The following is a 17,002-nucleotide window of genomic DNA, read 5'->3' as shown; positions in this document are numbered from 1 at the left end:
TTTTAAAAATTGAAGTATAGTCGGTTTAGAATGTTGTGTTAGTTTCAGGTGTATTTCTGATTTTTTAAGGTAAATTTTAGACACAGGGACATTGTGCCCTGATAAAATGTCAATCTACACCTGTTTTCAGGGCATTTTGCTTTTTAACCACCATGCCTCCTATACCAAACTAACCCCAGTTCCTCTGCAATCATCTAATACCAAGTCTATGTTCAAATCTCCAAAATCATACCCCTAAATGTCTTCTGCTCCTAATGTATTCATAGCCAGGATCTCCTCAAGAGTCACTGGTTGCATTTGGTTATGTCTCATAAATCTAACAATCTAGAAGTGTCCCCTCACCCCAACACCTTCTGTTTTTCATTTTGAAATAATTATAGACTTACAGAAAGGTTGCAGAAGTACTGAGGAGGGTTTCTGTACATCCTTCATCTAGTTTCTCCTAATGTTGACAACCCACATAACTGCAGTACGGTAGTCAAAATCGGGAAGTCATCACTGCAGCGATACTATGAACCAGTCTACAGGCTATATTCTCACTTCCTCAGCATTCCCCCAACGGCCTTTTTGTGTTCTAGGCGCCGGGCCAGGACCCCACATTGGATTTAACCGCTGTATCTCCTTAGTCCCTTCCAGCCTGTGATGCTTCCTCAGCCTTCACTGATCCTTCGTGGCCTTGGCGTTTTTGTTGAGTACTAGCCAATTAATGTGTAGAATGTCTTAGGCTTCCCTGGTGGTCCACTGGTTAAGATTGTATGCTTCCAATGCAAGGGGCCCAGGGTTCAATCCCTGATCTGAGAACTAAGATCCCACAAGCTGCAGGCAGCCAAAAAAAAAACAATTTTTTTTTAATGTGTAGAATGTCTCGATTTAGAATGTCTCAATTTAGGTTTGTCTGATGTTTCCTCATGATTCGACGGAGGTTATTTTTGACAAGAATCCCACAGAAGTGTCCTCAGCACATCATATGGGAGGTGCACGGCGTCATGGTCTTATTACTCAGTGCTTTTTATTTTTTAATGATGCTCATTGTTGAAGAGATGGCCCTTGCGTTTGTGTCTGCCGTGACCCTATCAGAATACCGCAGGTGAAAACCAGACACCGACAACCAGCTGCTCCCTGCTTAGGCAGCTAGTGCCCATTGCCCCCTGTACTGAGGCTGTGCAGAGCTGGTGGGATTGTGGGTCTTTATGGTGTAGGACCTACGTTCAGTAATGAAATGGAGCTATAGGTATAATAAGCAACCTGGACTTTCTGTCCCATTGCAGCTGAGAATCCCCTTCGCTTGGGTACACAGTCCACCTCCTTGCTGCTTCTTTTTTTCTGCAGCGTGGCTTGGGGCTGGGATTTTGCAGATCCCTGCTCTGCCAGCAGCGGCTTCACTCCCTCCTGGCCACAGCTCCAACCTGCTAAGGCAAGGTCAGAAGTTGTTCTCTGGCCGACCTCTCTCCAGGGAAGCCTTAAAAGCTACTTTAAAGGTCCTTCTTTCCCTCTGAAGAGAGTTCTCTCTCCCTGTTCTATTTATTTAAGGCGGATAAAGTGCTGGCTCCTGGGAGAGCCTGGAACAAAGGCACCTCCCTGGAGGTGTCCACCGGTCTTCTGTGTCCTCCACTTGCCTCTAACCTGCAGACAGCGCCTGGCGTCTCAGGCCATCTCACTCCCTGAAAGGGGGAAGGAGTGTCTGAGGCCTCCTGGGGTTGGTGGAGAGTGCCGTGCCTCGGCCACCCCCTGCCCCAGGGGAGCCATGGCAGGCCCCAGATGGAAAGTCATCTGCAGTTCTCTCATCCGAGGATTCTGGCTCTTGGTGAACATTAAGCTCACCTGTGATCTGCTTCTGTAAGGAGGGACAGTGTGGAGAGCCTGGCGGGTTTTATGACTTTTGTTGAGCAGGACTTGCTGTGCAGCCTGACAGTGGGCACGGGTTTAGGGACTCTGCCCTCCAAAGGGACATGTCACTGCTGTTTCTCAGAGTGGCCGGTTGGGTTGTTGACAGATGCATTTCTATAAATGATGGCCATGTATCAAATCAATGTTCCATCTTCAGAGTTACTTGTCAAGCCATGAGTGACTTCCTGGAGGAAACAACCAGGTGATTTTTAAAATGGGTCCTTCCAGGTTAAACAAAGTGAGTTTATGGATAGCTGAGAATTGAGCAGGTGTCACCAGGTCTCCATTCGGCCCCCCTGTGGGCTGTTCGCCCAGGAAAGTGACAGGACCAAGAGAAAGGGCAGGAGCCAGACCGTTACAGAGGAGGGTCTTAGATCGGCTCACAAGGCTCTAATCTCCCCTCAGTGAGTCAGGGGCCAGGCACCGAAGACTGGGTAGTGGGTGCAGGAGAAATGGAGCAAGTTCTGCTTCCTTCGCAGGGCCTCTCAGAGCCCTAGAATTCCCACCTCCTCTTTCCTTCCAGCTCCGTGTTCATGTTCAGTTTCTACCTGACCTGTTTCCTGCTGCTGACCTTGGTGGTGTTTGTGTCCGTGATCTATTCTTGCGTGAAGGTGAGTCCAGTTTACACTTGAGCCCCAGTTGCCTTCTCCCCTCCCTTCCCAGCCCTCTGATAAGCTCCCCGTGCTGGAGCTGGAGGGTCACGCCCGGGACCCAGGTGCCTGAACCTGGATCATACCTCTTGATTGGCATTGGCAACAAGCCAGACTGCAGGGGCCATAGTTTGTCTGGGGCTGCTTATTTGTACAGGCTGTTTCCGTTAGCCTTTGCCCATCTCTGCAACAAGAAGACACTATTGCCACCTCTTTCATCTGTCCCCCGGTTATCAGATGGGCCAAAGGAAGGGCACCTAGCACAGAGCCGAGAACAGAGCAATGGTCACTAAATATCTGCTGAAAGAATGGGTGAAAGAGATCACACCTCTTCCGTGTTCCAGTGTGTCCCAGAGACGGCCCTGGAGGAGGCCTTAAAGATGATGGTTTTTGAGCTGCCCATCATATAGATGGGAGGGAGATCCAGAGTGGTCTGTTGTTTCAGACTAGGCCACACGGCCAGGGATACAGATGTGAGACCTGCTCTGGGTTTTCTCCCGTGTCTCCTCTTAGGCGTGCCGTGTCGCCATCCACGCTGTGTCCTTTGAGGGAACCTGACCACAGGTCATTAGGGTCAGTCGTAGAAATCAGTCAGGTTCCCATTTGCCTTGCCCACCAAACCTCTCACTCAGTTCTTTCCCACTGGTTTAAGAATTCCCTGGGCTTCCCAGGTGGCTCAGAGGGTAAAGCTTCTGCCTATAATGCGGGAGACCTGGGTTTGATCCCTGGGTCGGGAAGATCCCCTGGAGAAGGAAATGGGAACCCACTCCAGTACTCTTACCTGGAAAATCCCATGGACGGAGAAGCCTGGTAGGTTACAGTCCATGGGGTTGCAAAGAGTCGGACACGACTGTGCGACTTCCCTTTCACTAAGAATTCCCTGATGGGCCAGTCTGGCTCTAGAAAGCACTCTATCCTGGCAGGGACAAGCCCTGTCCAGCTTGTACTATAACCATTTCTCTGCTCCTCCTGGACACTTACTTGCAGCCAAGCCCCTTGGGGCCTCAGGCCCTGCCACCACTCCCTACACCCTCTGCAGGGGGCACCATGTTCTCCTTCCTGGGGAGCTGGGCCTTTGTCACCTCCAAAGTGCTCTTTCTCCCTCCACCCTCCAAACAGAGTCCTTCATTGGGCTGTTCACTGTTTCATCACCTGATGGTCAACATCTTGAAGGGCTGATTGTCAGAACCAGAAGGACTGCAACCATCTGGCGTGCTACAGCCCTGCCCCTGAGTGGTTTCAGGGAGAGGCCGGGCTGGCCAGGGTGATTTGGCAGATTGAGCTGGGTGCTCAGCCTGTTGCTGTGCTGAAAGGTAGGGGTTAATCCTGGCCCCCTGCCTCTCCACCAGCTCCCTCCCTGACGCTACAACCTTGCTCCTGCTCTGTGTTCAGTCCCTCTTGTCTTTTGGTCTTTCTGTGGTCAAGCCCGCCTCCCCCGAACCTGTTTGTCCCCCCATGGACAGTCCCACTTTCTTCATCTCATGCCTGTAAAAGCACACTGTATATTCACAAGAGCCAAAAGGTAGAAACAACCCAGGTATCCATCAACAGATGAAGGGATAAACAAAGTGCTATATCCATACAATAGAGTATTATTCTATCATAAAAGGACAAAATTCTGAAACATGCGACAACATGGATGAACCCTGAAGACACTGCGCTAAGTGAAAGAAGCCAAACACAGGATGACATATATTACATGATTCTGCTTATATGAAGTATCTAGAACAGACAAATTCACAGAAACAGTGTAGACTAGAGGGTGCCGGGGCTGGAAGAGGGAGCACGAAGAGTTACTGTTTACTGGGTTCAGACTTTCTGTTTGGAGTGATGAAAGGGTTTGGGAAATAGAAGTACTGGCTTCACAGCATAGTGCAGGTAATTCATGCCACTGACATGGACACTTAAAAATGATTAAACTGGCAAATTTTATTTTATATATATTTCATCACAATCAGTTCAGTTCAATTCAGTCACTCAGTCGTGTCTGACTTTGCGACCCCATGGACTGCAGCACGGCAGGCCTCCCTGTCCATCACCAACTCCCGTAGTTTACTCAAACTCATGTCCATTGAGTCAGTGATGCCATCCAACCATCTCATCCTCTGTCGTCCCCTTCTCCTCCCGCCTCCAATCTTTCCCAGCCTCAGGGTCTTTTCAAATGAGTCAGCTCTTTGCATCAGGTGGCCAAAGTATTGGAGTTTCAGCTTCAACATCAGTCCTTCCAATGAATATTCACGACTGACTTCCTTTAGGATGGACTGGTTGGATCTCCTTGCAGTCCAAGACAACCTTAAAAAAAAAGCATACCGTAGCTAAAAGGGCCTCTTAAACATTCTTTTGCTAAATGCTCAAAAAAGAATCTTTCCTTTTTTTAAGTTATAAACTGAGGCAAAGTCATTGTTCATTTGAGGAACTTAATGAGCCTATTCAAATCAGAATCAAAGTTTTGTTCACAATTTTTAAACTGGAACCTAGATTTATCTCTTTTCTGTTAGCTGCTGTGGTAAACCTGAGCTACACTGAATTCATTTGGTTTGTGTTCCTTGTTTTGAGTGTGTATATGCTGGTGGGGGAGGCGGGGGAGAGGTGGGGTCTGGGGAGGGACGGGGGACAGACCCATTTCCCCACCTGCACTGCCACGTTGAGTTAGTTCTCTGGTCTAGTGAATTCTTTTTGCCACTGTTGGAGATTATTTATAAAAATCTTCCCTGCCTCCTTGTGTTTTATTGAACCTACCTATTTTGTAATCAATGTCACATTCAATCAGCTTGCAATCAATTCCTCCATCCAGCTCGGGGATTTTCTGACTGCTCTGAGGCCTCAGTTTTCCTGGGGGGATGGGTTGGTGGGCGGAGGGTAGTTGGAACACTTACATCCCCCATCTCCACCTCCCCACACCCTTCCACCCGGGAAGCCTGCTTCTTCCATCTTGCAGATGTAGAGTTTCTATAAAGAGTGTGCTTAGAAAAAAAAGTACTCTGTGACTTATCAAGCCTGAAACCTACTGATCTCGGCCAAGAGGCAAATAGACTCTAATACCCATCGTGGGGTCCTGGCTGCATCTATCTCTCACAAGCCTCTGATAATCCATCTTCTCAGCATTTATCCACTTTCTGTAAAGTAGACCTCAACCTGAGCCATTGTCTGTAGTATGAACTCCTCTTCCAGTTAATCTTTCCTCTTTGCGTTGTGCATGAACTGCACGGTAAGATATCAAGGGGGTTAAGGCTCCCCTTTGGTGTCTCTGCAGCAGGGCGGGTTGGCCCTCCCTTCTCCCCCACACTGCCTGCAGCCTGACTGACTGAAAGTTGATTATATCAGCTTCTCAGGTATTGCCATGAAGCTGATTGAACTGGAATCTTCAGTGTCATTCTGTTTTTCTCTGTGAAAAGATTTGCCAGAACTCAGACATTTTTCATCTGATTCCCACGGTTTCTCAGATGTCATGGCTAGTGGCGTTCCGATGAGATACAGCAGTTCCTAAATCAGCCCCGCCCGCAATGGGCTCCTCAGATCCAAAGCCAGGCAGTTCTGTAAGACATGGTCTCTTTCTCTGTTTCATTTACTTTTCCATTTCCCCGAAACAGCTTGGACTTGGACGATTTCTTAAATCATCCATATTTTATTCTTTTTGAAGAGAGAAACATGTAGAAAGTATAGTCTGAGTCAGTTGACATAGTCTTCTTAGCCATCTGTCTGGGAGCAATTCCCAGGTCCTTTCTATTGGAAGGTTTTTCCGAAATGTGCTGCTCATCAAGGGCTCCGAGTGTGTTTTCATCTCGGGCCTGTGTGATCTCTTCCTGACACGGCTTGGTCCAGATCACACACACACCTAGATTTCTCAGCAAGACTAATTTGGAGCCTTGACCTTCCTCTTGTCCCAAAGTCCTGGTCTGGCTGCCCTCTGCAGCATCTCTGCCTGGGGCACCTTGTCCTGAGGCACGTCCCCTGGGCGCCTCTTTCTGGTGAGGCTCCTAGAAGGCTGTGTGGACACCCAGATGCTCTAGTCCTTTCTCCCCTTGGCGTTGGTGCTGCTCAGAGAAAACCATGCTAAATCCCTCTTTGCATCACACGTGGTCCACAGACTCAGAGAATCTCAGATTGGAAGGTTCCCAAACAGTGAGGCAGTCCAGACAACCACCTGAGCCTGGAACCCCTTTGCAATAACCCTGCGAGACCCAGGCCGGCCTCTGCTGGGTCCCCTCCAGGGGCGCAAGCCTGTTATATCTCCTGAGTGCAGCCCCTTCCCTTTTTGGCCGACTCTGCCTGGTCCATCCATCTCCCTGTCCTTCTGTCCCGTCATCATGCAGTGAAGGGGCCGAGGCCTGCCCCGACAGCACTGGCACTTTTGCCAGTGCCACCACCCAAGTGGGTAGAAGAGTGTGCCTCTCTCCTGTTCCTACACTTGATCAGGGTCCCCTGTCTCTCCTGTGGCTCCTCAGAATGTTCTCTCTCAGAAGGCCAAACTCTGCTTTCCTGCAGTTTGGGAGTTGGGTACAGATAGGCCCAGAAGGCATATCTGACCAGAGCTTCCTACAGGCCCTTGTCTGCCCTGTGCAGTCACCAAAAAGCCCCCTGTCCCTCTCCCTGAAGCCTGAATGTAGCCAAGTCCCACCTTGCCAGCTCTCCTTCCTACCACTCCATCCTGAGTCCTGCCCACAGCTTCTAAAGTAAGGTCTTACTCCACCACCAGTACCTCTCGCCTCCCAGTACCTCTGTCCTGTGACCACTGCAGAATCTCACACACGTTTCCAGATGCTTGGGCTCACACTCTGTCTACTAGAAGAGGGTGTTCTGCTGCCGGGCACAGGTCATCTAGGGGTGGAGAACTCTTCATGCCAGGAAGAGGAACTTAGGTTCCTCCCGTGGCTTTTCAGTCCGGCTGTCTTGGGTCCAGAGCCCAGCTGTGCCACCTTGCCTGACCTTTCCCAAACCTTGAAGGCAGCTTTTATTATATTCACTTTGCAGATGAGAAGAATGAGGCTCCGAGTGGTTAGACAGCTTCCCCTAGATCCCAGAGCTAGGAATTGGGGTTGTTGGTGGTGTTTAGTTGCTAAGTCATGTCCAACTCTTTGCAACCTCATGGATTGTAGCCTGCCAGGCTCCTCTGTCCTTTCCTTGGGATTCTCCAGGCAAGAATACTGGAATGGGCTGCCATTTCCTTCTCCAGTATATCTTCCTGACCCAGTGATTGAACCCACATCTCCTACATTGGCAGACAGATTCTTTACCATTGTGCCATCAGGGAAGTCAGGAAATGGGATAGCTGGGTTTTAAACCCAGATGGTTCTTGACTCCAGAGCCCACAACCCTTCCCCTCTAGGACGCTGTCTTTGTTAATATGTACAATTGACCCCTGAAAGGCCAGGTGATGAGAGCAATAGTGTGTCACCTGGTCACTGCCTGCTTTGTTCTGAAATTTTCATATCTTTTAAAAATTTTTTTCTGAAGCAGGAGCCACAGCTTCTGTTATTAGCTCCTTGTCAGAAAGTCTGTTTTCTTAAATGTTCTGCTGTCAGATTGCATCCAGATTTCATTCCTGGATACCCTGGCCCCACATCACAGTAAGGGAACCAGGATCCCAGGGAGGTCATTGATTTGCCTGGAGACTTTCAGAGAGGCCAGGATCAAAGCTGTCCCTCACTCAGTCACGGTTTATTAATTGTGTCGCCATTCCCATTTTTCAAGTTGAATTGATTTGAATTAATCAGATTGGGAATGTACTGGATGGGAAATTTTTTTTAATTGATTCTTTCCCTGAGCTCTGCTGGTGAACAGGCATTAAGCAATTGGTTTGCACAGATACAATCATTCTGCCAGACAAATGCCCTCCAGGATCTGTTTGCAGCTGTAGGGAAGCCCCACGAGGAGATTCTACTCCAGGTGAAGAATCTTATTGTTTACACCAGGGTTAGTACAGGTAGGATTTCGTGTCAATATACAGGGGAACTTTTTATTACAGGAGATGAGATATTCCATAAACCTTTGCCAGGCCAGGATGTCAAATCTTCTGCAGACTTCAAAAAAGCAGCAATTCCTGGGTTCCTGCTGAGATTTAAAGTTAAGAGAAGATCTTTTGAAATGGTGACAAGGAAAATTGGTTTGTAACAAGGCAATGCATTCAGGTAATCATTCTTTAGCTGTTACAAGTTTATTCCTGGTTGAATTTTGTTTACTAGCCTGCAGTTCCTCTCTTGGCCTCTGGGTGGCCCCTGTGGGGCTCCTGGTCCCAGGTTCACCAGGAAGCCTTTGTGCGCAGTGTTCCCCAACCACCTTCTGGACATGAATTTGAGCAAACTCCAGGAGATACTGAAGGACAGAGGGAGGGTCGGACACGACTTAGAGATTGAGCAGCAACCACCACCACCTGCTATGGGCTTCCCTGGCAGGTTAGTGGTAAAGAACTTGCCTGCAATGCAGGAGACGTGGGTCTGATCCCTGGGTCAGGAAGATACCCTGGAGAAGGAAATGGCAACCACTCCAGTATTCATGCTTGGGAAATCCCATGGACAGAGGATCCTGGCAGGCTACAGTCCATGAGGTCACAAAAGAGTCAGACATGACTTAGCAACTAAACAACAACAAAACCACCTTCTATAAAGGCTTTAGCATCTGGTAATAACTTGCCTAAATCAGTTATTGCATTGGTGATGAAAGAAGCCATTCATTGATGGATAGGGTGATCAGAACTGAAATGGTTTAAGCAACACGGGGGATGGGAGGATGAAATGGCAAAATTTTAAGCAGGCAAAGATTAGAAACCATCTGTCATACCGTTTCAGAGTAAGTGCCTCATGCTACTGCCAAAACACTTTCTACAGCTGTGAAACCAAAAATTCCTTTAATGAGAAACAAGGACTTTTGTTCTTATTGGCAACATAGCTCTTTAAAATGCAAATATTAACTAAATTTTCTACTGAATTTAACAGCTTTCAAAGCGCTTTAAAATGCATCATTTCACTGGGTCTTCATGACCACCCTAGAATATCCACTACCCAGGAAAGTAGATATTCCCTGTTTACCAATAAGGAAAATGGGACTCTAAGATCTTAATGACTTTCCCAGGATCACACAGTAAGAGGCTGAGCAGGAATTTTTTAAATAAGCACTTTTTTGAGATATAATTCACATACTGAAAAATTCTCCTGTATAAAGGTCATAAAATTATAATTCAGTAGCTTCTAGCATATTCACAAAATTCTGCAACTATCACCACTAATTCCAGAACATTGTCATCATCCCCCAAAGAAACCCTACACCTATTAGCAGTCACTCCACATTCCCTGTTCCTCTCATCTGCTAGCAACCTCAAATCTATTTCCTGTTTCTATGAATTTGCCTGTTCTGGGCATTTTGTGTAAATGGTATAATACAGTGTGTGGCCTTTTGAAACTGACTTCTTTCACTTAACATATCTCAAGGTTTGTTCATCTTGTACCATAAAACAGCATTTCATTCCTTCATCTGTGACCAAATAATATTCCATCATGTAGATTTACTACATTTGGTTTATTCCTTCGTCAGTTGATGGACATCTGGGTAGTTTCCACTTTCAGGCTATTAATGTTGCTCTAAACATTTGCATATGAAGTTTTATATGGACTTATGTTTTCAGTTCTCTTGGGTATGTACCTAAGAGTACAAAAGAGTGGGTTCAGTCAGAGTTCAGATTACCCTCCAAAGAAGTGTTTTCTCAGAAAAAAATGCCAAAATGCCACAGACTCAATGCTCCATGAACACAGCCGAGAGGCACCCCTGCTTGGCACATGAAGTTCAAGGTTGTCACCACTCAGCCTACAGCCCAAGTGGGTTGCAAGCCTCCGTCCCTGCTACAGTTCTTCTATGTGGTCCCTTCTTTCCCTCTGCTGAATAGGAAATGGACTTGTTGGTAAGGCAGAGGGAGATTTGGAGTGGAAAAGATATACAGCTTCCCTACATGCATACTTAGCCCAAAGCCCAAGACTCAGGGGTAGGCAGGGCACTTTCTTGGTGTCAAGAAATGTGAAGGGTCTGAGATTTAGTTTTACACTTGTTGTTCTTTCACAGATGCTAGCAGAAGTCACCAGACTCCTGGGTCAGGGACAAGAGACTTTACTACTTGTGGCTTGTCAGGCACTACAAGCATCAGCATATTTGTTTTGGTTTGCCAAAGTCCCGTGGGGGCAACCTGATGGGCCCATGTGGAACCACATGTATTGAGTTTGGGTCACAGCTGAGGAACACTGGACCAAGGGCCTGGCATTTGCTGGCCTTAAACACTGTAGCACGTGAGCCAGCCGTCTCCACACCGGGAGCGAGCAGTCATCTCATGGTCACACTGTGTGCCCTCGCCTACGTAGCTGCCTGTGTTACTCTCCGTAACGGTGGCGGCTAAGCCTTGCATCCGGCACGCTCAGTCAGAGTGTGCAGGCATGCTCAGGGTCGCCCAGGAAAAGCCACGCCCAGAACCCAGGCCTCTGGGTGCTTTTCCACCAGCTTCCTCTGCCTGTAGGGGTTTCCATGGGACACCTGGCATGCTTGAAAATCAGCCTACCAGGAGGATTAAGGTGGGTGGGGTGAGAGAAACAGGTCCACCACTTTGCTTTTCTGGGTCTGCCAACTTCTTTGGGTTGCTTAGGAGATGAAGAGGACGTGGTGGCCAAGGCCAGTTGTATCAGACTTGGTAGACCCAACCATTTAATTACCAAATTAATTGCATTGGGTCTTTGAGTGGACGTACAGTGTGTGTAGTTGAAGGAAATATAGGGAGGGTTAGGTGAGCGAAATGGCAGACCCATGGGTGTCCTGCTGAAAAAACTCGATTCATGTGATGGGCGCCACCCTCTGCTCGTGGGTTGTTCTGCCGCTTTACACATGCCCATCCCCTTCCTCCAGATACCAGGCTCTCCCTGAGCCCTTAGATCCACAGCTCCCTGCTTGGTCCCAGAAACCCTCTGACCCTCCTCGGGAAGTTCTGGGCCCTCCATGACTCTTTCACTGCTGCCTCCTGCCACTCCCTGAATGTAACTATATGGGGCCCAGCGTTCACACAGTGGGTACCTGGGCTTTTTCCTCTGCTTCCATGTTGGGGTGAAGGCAGCATCTTTGTTTTCGCCCATCCTCTCTCACCCGTGAGCTCCTCGGGTGGACTTCTCGCGGCCCCCTGCAGAATCTGTTGTTGGCCTGGGAGCAGAGGTTGGAGGCTCACACACAGGGAGGGGGGTCAGGAAAGCTTTCGGGGTTCTGCCGGCGACAGACAAAGATGGGGAGAGCCTCCACTGCCTCCTCTGTGGCGGTATGTGGAGTCCACTGAATTGTTTCCTCTCTCTCTCTCCCTCCCTCTGCCCCCGGGACAGCTCTTCCCAGCCCCGCTGCAGACCCTCTCCAGGAAGATCGTGCGGTCCAAGATGAACAGCACCCTGGTGGGGGTGTTCACCATCACCCTCGTGTTCCTGGCGGCGTTTGTCAACATGGTGGGTGGCTCCACCTCCCCAGTACCTCCCCAGCCCATTGGAGCTCTGAACCCCACAAGCATGGGCTGGGAGGAGACTTCCCCCAGGCCCTGGGGTTCTCCCTCCCTGGAAATTCTTATTTGGGTCTCACCTCAGGCCTGGGATCAGATTTAGCTCCTAAATCCTCTCACACAGCCTTTAGTCCTCACTCTCTTGGACAGAGGACCAGAAAGCCTCGTGGAAGTATACCCCCAAGAGAGGTTTATGAGCCCTGCCCTGGGTAGTTGGGCAAGTGTTGCCTGTTCCTCGGCCTCTTCCACGCTCATCCCCTGCCCTGGTCAGGGTCAGACTGCACCCAAAACCAGGGGGCATGGGCACGTGCTGCCTGTGGAGATGGGCTGCCCCGGCCTGGCCCCCATGGGCTGAGTCTCTCCTCCTCCCCAGTTCACGTGCAACTCCAAGGACCTGTTTGGCTGCCTGGGGGATGAGCACAACATCAGTGCCAGTCAGGTCAACGCATGCCATGTGGTGGAGTCGGCCGTCAACTACAGTCTGGGTGATGAGCAGGGCTTCTGCGGCAGCTCCTGGCCCAACTGCAACTTCCCCGAGGTACTGGGCAGGGTGGGGCAGGATGCAGATGGGGACCCGCCACCAGCCCTCTCCACCCTCAACTACTCTGACGGACAGTCAGGGGCCCTCAGGCTCTCTGCCATTCCAGAAACCTCCTTCCCCCGAAGTCTGTCTCACTCTATGTGCCAGACACCAGTAAGCAAGGTCAACCTCCCTGTATAATATTAACAACAATAATAGCATAGCTATTGCTTATAGGGTGCTTACCATGTGGCAGACACAGGGCTAAGAACTTCACATTTACTCATTTGGTCCTCAGGGCAACCCCGTGACAAAGATGGTATTATCAGCTCCTTTAAACAGATGAAATTGAGGCACAGAGAGGTTAAATAACATGCTTAAGGTCACACGGTTAGCAAGTGGCAGAGCCAGAGCTCCCACCCAGGTCACCAGACTTCAGAATTTTTGCTCTTAACCTGAAGGCAGAGCTATTTCTGGACCCTCAGCCTCAGCAGCATACCCCCATGCTGCCCTGGGTGGCCTGCCTGACCCCTTTGCTATAGGTCAGAGAGCGGAGGGGAGCAAAAGGAACTATATCCCAAACCACTGCTACCACCCGGCTCACCCATTCAAAGTATAGTTCAGTAGCTTTAGTGTATTGCTGGGTTGGGTTCTCCTACTAACTCACTAGAGCTTCCCTGGTGGCTCAAACGGTTAAGAATCCTCCTGCAATGCAAGTAGACCTGGGTTCAATCCCTGGGTTGGGAAGATCCCCTGGAGAAGGGAATGTCAACCCACTCCAGTTTTCTTGCCTGGAGAATTCCATGAACTGTGGAGCCTGGTGGGCTACAGTCCACGGGGTCTCAAAGAGTCGGACACAAATGAGTGACTAAAACACTTCGTGTATTCAAAGCTTGTGCAGCCATCATTATAATAGAATCATACAGCACTTTTGTCACCCCAAAATGAAATCATGTACCTACAGATCATTGGATTTAAAAATAAGGTGTTGAGAACCCTTAGAGAGCAGCATGGTATGCTGAGTGCTGTGCCACCCTGCTGGGCTTCCTCAGGGAGCCATTCTGCAGAGAGCAGCAGGATCAGGCTTCCAGCCCAGCGCATCATCTCCCAGAACTGGTCACTCCCACAACCCGACTCCCTACCAGGGTGCCCATGAAATCTAAGATGATGGCAGTTTTTGCTCTTTTCTGGTGAGAAAGCCCATGCTTTTTTCCAGCTCCCAAATGGCCCATGACTCATAAGAAGCCTCCAAGATGGCCGTGAGGGCCCCCGGGGACTGTCACAGTGCTGGCCTCCTTACCTGTCCCAGGGAAGGGGACTGATCCACCTCTCCTATATGGACGGGGTAAGGGAGACTCAGTGAGAATAGGGCTCCCCGGCACCAGTGTCACCCAGACTGCCTGTCTCTGGGCCCCACCATGCGCTCACTCTGCCCTGGAAGCCATGCTCCAGCACCTGCCCTTGGCTCTCCACCTCTCTTACCTCTCACATCTGGCCGACAGCCTCTAGGAGATGCTGCCTGAGGGCTGTTGGCTGGAAGCCGAGGCTGTTTTTGGTCTTGCACGTGTCCCTTGGTGGCTGCTTCATGGGAGAGCAGGGGAACAAAGTGATCTAAGGGCCTGTTCTGGTTCCTCGTTTGTGGGAGATGGTTGATCACAACCTTCAGCTGTCACCAGCCTGACCTGTTTCGGGCTCTCAGATCCAAGGCCTCACCAGCTGTAGACCCCTCAGGCTGACCCCACCCCACAAGTGTTGTTCTGATTCAGCAATTCAGCAACTCCTCAGAGACCTGGATGGACCTCAGTATTAAGCTTTGGCCTTGTCTGGGCCCAGGGTCTGAATGGGCCTCCAGGCTGGTGCTTTGCTCCCCTCCCCATCCCCCGAGAACAGAATTATTATCCTTGAGGCTGATGTGTCTGGGTGTGCCCTCCCTACTCCTTCCTCTGCCCCTTTCCTGCTGGTGAGTTGAAGCTGGTCCCTCCCTCTTCCAGTCACCAGGGGCTACCCTCACTTCCAGCCACCAATACTTGGCCTCCATCCCAAGGCAGAGGCAGCAGTGAGTCGCTTTGCCTGGCGCAGAAACAGTGATGCTAAATTTAAAAGAAAGAGCAAAATAATAGATGCTGACTGTCTTGGATTAATATCAGGGAACAGCAGAACAGAAATTGACCTCTGAGATGGCCTGGTTTGGCCCCTCGGACAATTGTCCAAGGCTCTGAAATGGAGGCTCTGAGACCGGAAGGGATTCCCCCCAAAGTACAGGGAGAGGCACAGTCCCCCATCTGAAACCTTTCAGATCAGATGTGTTTTGGACTGTAAAATTTTTCAGAATTTAAAAGGTTACCTCGCACCTCGGTGCAATCTGGGCAGCACCTGATAATGAAATGCAGTAATATTTCTGCAGCAAAATGTATGAGTAGTCACAGGAAGCAGGACAAAGGTGATACTTCTCATCGCTCAGTAGATCAGTTTGACCTCCAAATAAGGCAGTTCAGATGTTGCCACCACATCAGTTACGAAAACACTTTCAGTTTTCAGGACTTTGAATTTAAAGTTGCAGATCCAGGGCTGGAGCCTGCACTCTCATAGTTATGGAGGGCACCACACACTGTTTCAGGGGGCTTCATATCATTTTTAATCATCACAGTAAGCCCACGAGAGAAAAGGCTTTGCATGCAGGGAAACGAGCTTAGGGGCTTCCCTGCTGGCTCAGACAGTAAGGAATCTGCCTGCAATGCAGGAGACCTGGGTTCGATCCCTAGGTAGGGAAGATCCCCTGGAGAAGGAAAAGGCTACCTACTCCAGTATTTTGGTCTGACTGTATAGTCCATGGGGTCGCAAAGAGCCAGACATGAGCGACTTTCACTTTTAACAAGCTTAGAGAGGTTGAATAATTGGCCAAAGTCACACAAACAGTCCATAATGAATCAGGGCTGAAACTCAACTTTGCCTGAGCTGGAAGCCCTGCTCTAACCATTGGGCCCCACTGCTGGAACTGGTGGTATTTATCCTGCCAGCCCCAGCTCCTGGTTTCTACCCAGGGCCATTCACATCCCAATGTAAGTTTGCATCAGCAGAAACATTCCCAGACCCGTTTTCACCTGAGATCAACTCAGACTGGAGCGAGGCTGAGGGGGCGGGGCCCGAGGAGGGCGGGGCCCGGGCGCTAAAGCTTCCGCCCTCTCTCCGCAGTACTTCACCTACAGCGTGCTGCTCAGCCTGCTGGCCTGCTCCGTGTTCCTGCAGATCAGCTGCATCGGGAAGCTGGTGCTCATGCTGGCCATCGAGCTCATCTACGTGCTCGTCGTTGAGGTGCCCGGTGTCACGCTCTTTGACAATGCCGACCTACTGGTCACGGCCAACGCCATGTAGGTGGCACCCGCCTGGGACCCCAAATGGGGTCTGGAGCATTGCAGAGAGACAGGAAAAACGGAAGGCTGGGGCCGCAGGGGGCTTCCAGAGGAGTGTCCTTTTGCTCCCAGCTCTGACCACCTAGGCAAAAACAGCACAGTGTCTTTTTTCTTTCCCCCCGCCCTCTCCCAGTGATGAGGGTGGCCTCAGGGCTACTAGGTCCCCTGTCCTTCTGCCTCCAGTCTCTTACGCAGTCCTGACTTCAGGCTTCAGTGATTTGTTCCTCATCTGTCCCAGGCAGCCTTTGATGAGCTTTTTCACCTCACTGCCCTTGCAACCTCAGGCCCAGAGGGGTCAAGGTTCAACAGAGCTGGAAAGCAAGGTGTGTGGGAACAAAGGAACAGCCTCATTGTTTGTGGGCATTTGTCCTGCCTTAAGCCAGACACCTGGACATACTTTATCCCTTTCATCCTTACGGCAACCCAGCAAAGTAGACAGGGCCTCCCTGGACAGTTGGGTAGTTTGTGCACTGCTCAAAGGCTCCTGACTATGAGGGTGAGCAGTTAAGTCCCACAGCCAAGAGGTGGCATGAATGAGGATTGTGCCCCGGGCATTCTAGCTGGCAGTCAGCCTGGTCGAATAGTGACAGATGTCAGATTTCCCAGGGAGGTGGCTCTGTGAGGGGAAAGAGCTCTGATTTGGGGTTGAATTGAGTTTGAATCTCAGCTTCAGACACACATTTGGCTATTTTTCCTGAATCTCCATTATTTTTTCCCAGTAGAGTGGAAATAATAATACCTATAGTAGTAACGTGTGTGTAAAGTGCCTGATACATAGTACCCTTTTCTTCCCATTACCGTCTCTGCCCCCACCCCCAACACGCATATCAGGAAGTGCAAAACATGTGAGCTGACAGGTCTGCGTCCCTTAAGAAAATGCAGCAAACTGTGCTTTTTCTGAGTTAGAGGAAGGGATTCATTCATCCATCTACCCAGTCACTCAAAAATATTTACGGAGAGCCTACCCTGTTCCAGGCACCAAGCTTGGCAGTGGAGGTACAGTCATGGATAACATCGGCCATAACTCCAG

General features: G+C 49.8%; 1 protein-coding gene and 1 long non-coding RNA gene across 2 annotated transcripts in view; one reads left to right on the top strand and one right to left on the bottom strand.

Moving 5' to 3' along the window:
* The window catches only part of ADCY5 (adenylate cyclase 5), a 154,832-nt gene that overhangs the window by 120,697 nt on the left and 17,133 nt on the right, over positions 1-17,002 (top strand). Inside the window, exons 12-15 of the mRNA XM_055395631.2 lie at positions 2,411-2,498; positions 11,876-11,992; positions 12,416-12,580; positions 15,755-15,930. Coding sequence (XP_055251606.1) covers positions 2,411-2,498; positions 11,876-11,992; positions 12,416-12,580; positions 15,755-15,930 — 546 coding nt within the window. The remainder of the gene's footprint in view (positions 1-2,410; positions 2,499-11,875; positions 11,993-12,415; positions 12,581-15,754; positions 15,931-17,002) is intronic.
* On the bottom strand, positions 4,692-14,122 carry LOC129536658 (uncharacterized). The gene is made up of 4 exons (XR_008681855.2): positions 14,045-14,122; positions 12,809-12,894; positions 11,580-11,762; positions 4,692-4,829 (listed from the first exon to the last, which is right to left on the bottom strand). It is a non-coding gene; the product is annotated as an uncharacterized LOC129536658 (long non-coding RNA).

Source organism: Moschus berezovskii, chromosome 1, assembly GCF_049115385.1.
Source record: "Moschus berezovskii isolate FMDL1 chromosome 1, NW_MosBer_1.0, whole genome shotgun sequence".
Lineage (NCBI taxonomy): Eukaryota > Metazoa > Chordata > Mammalia > Artiodactyla > Moschidae > Moschus > Moschus berezovskii.
Note: the sequence above shows the minus strand (reverse complement) of the source record. Positions and strands in the feature narration are given on the sequence as shown.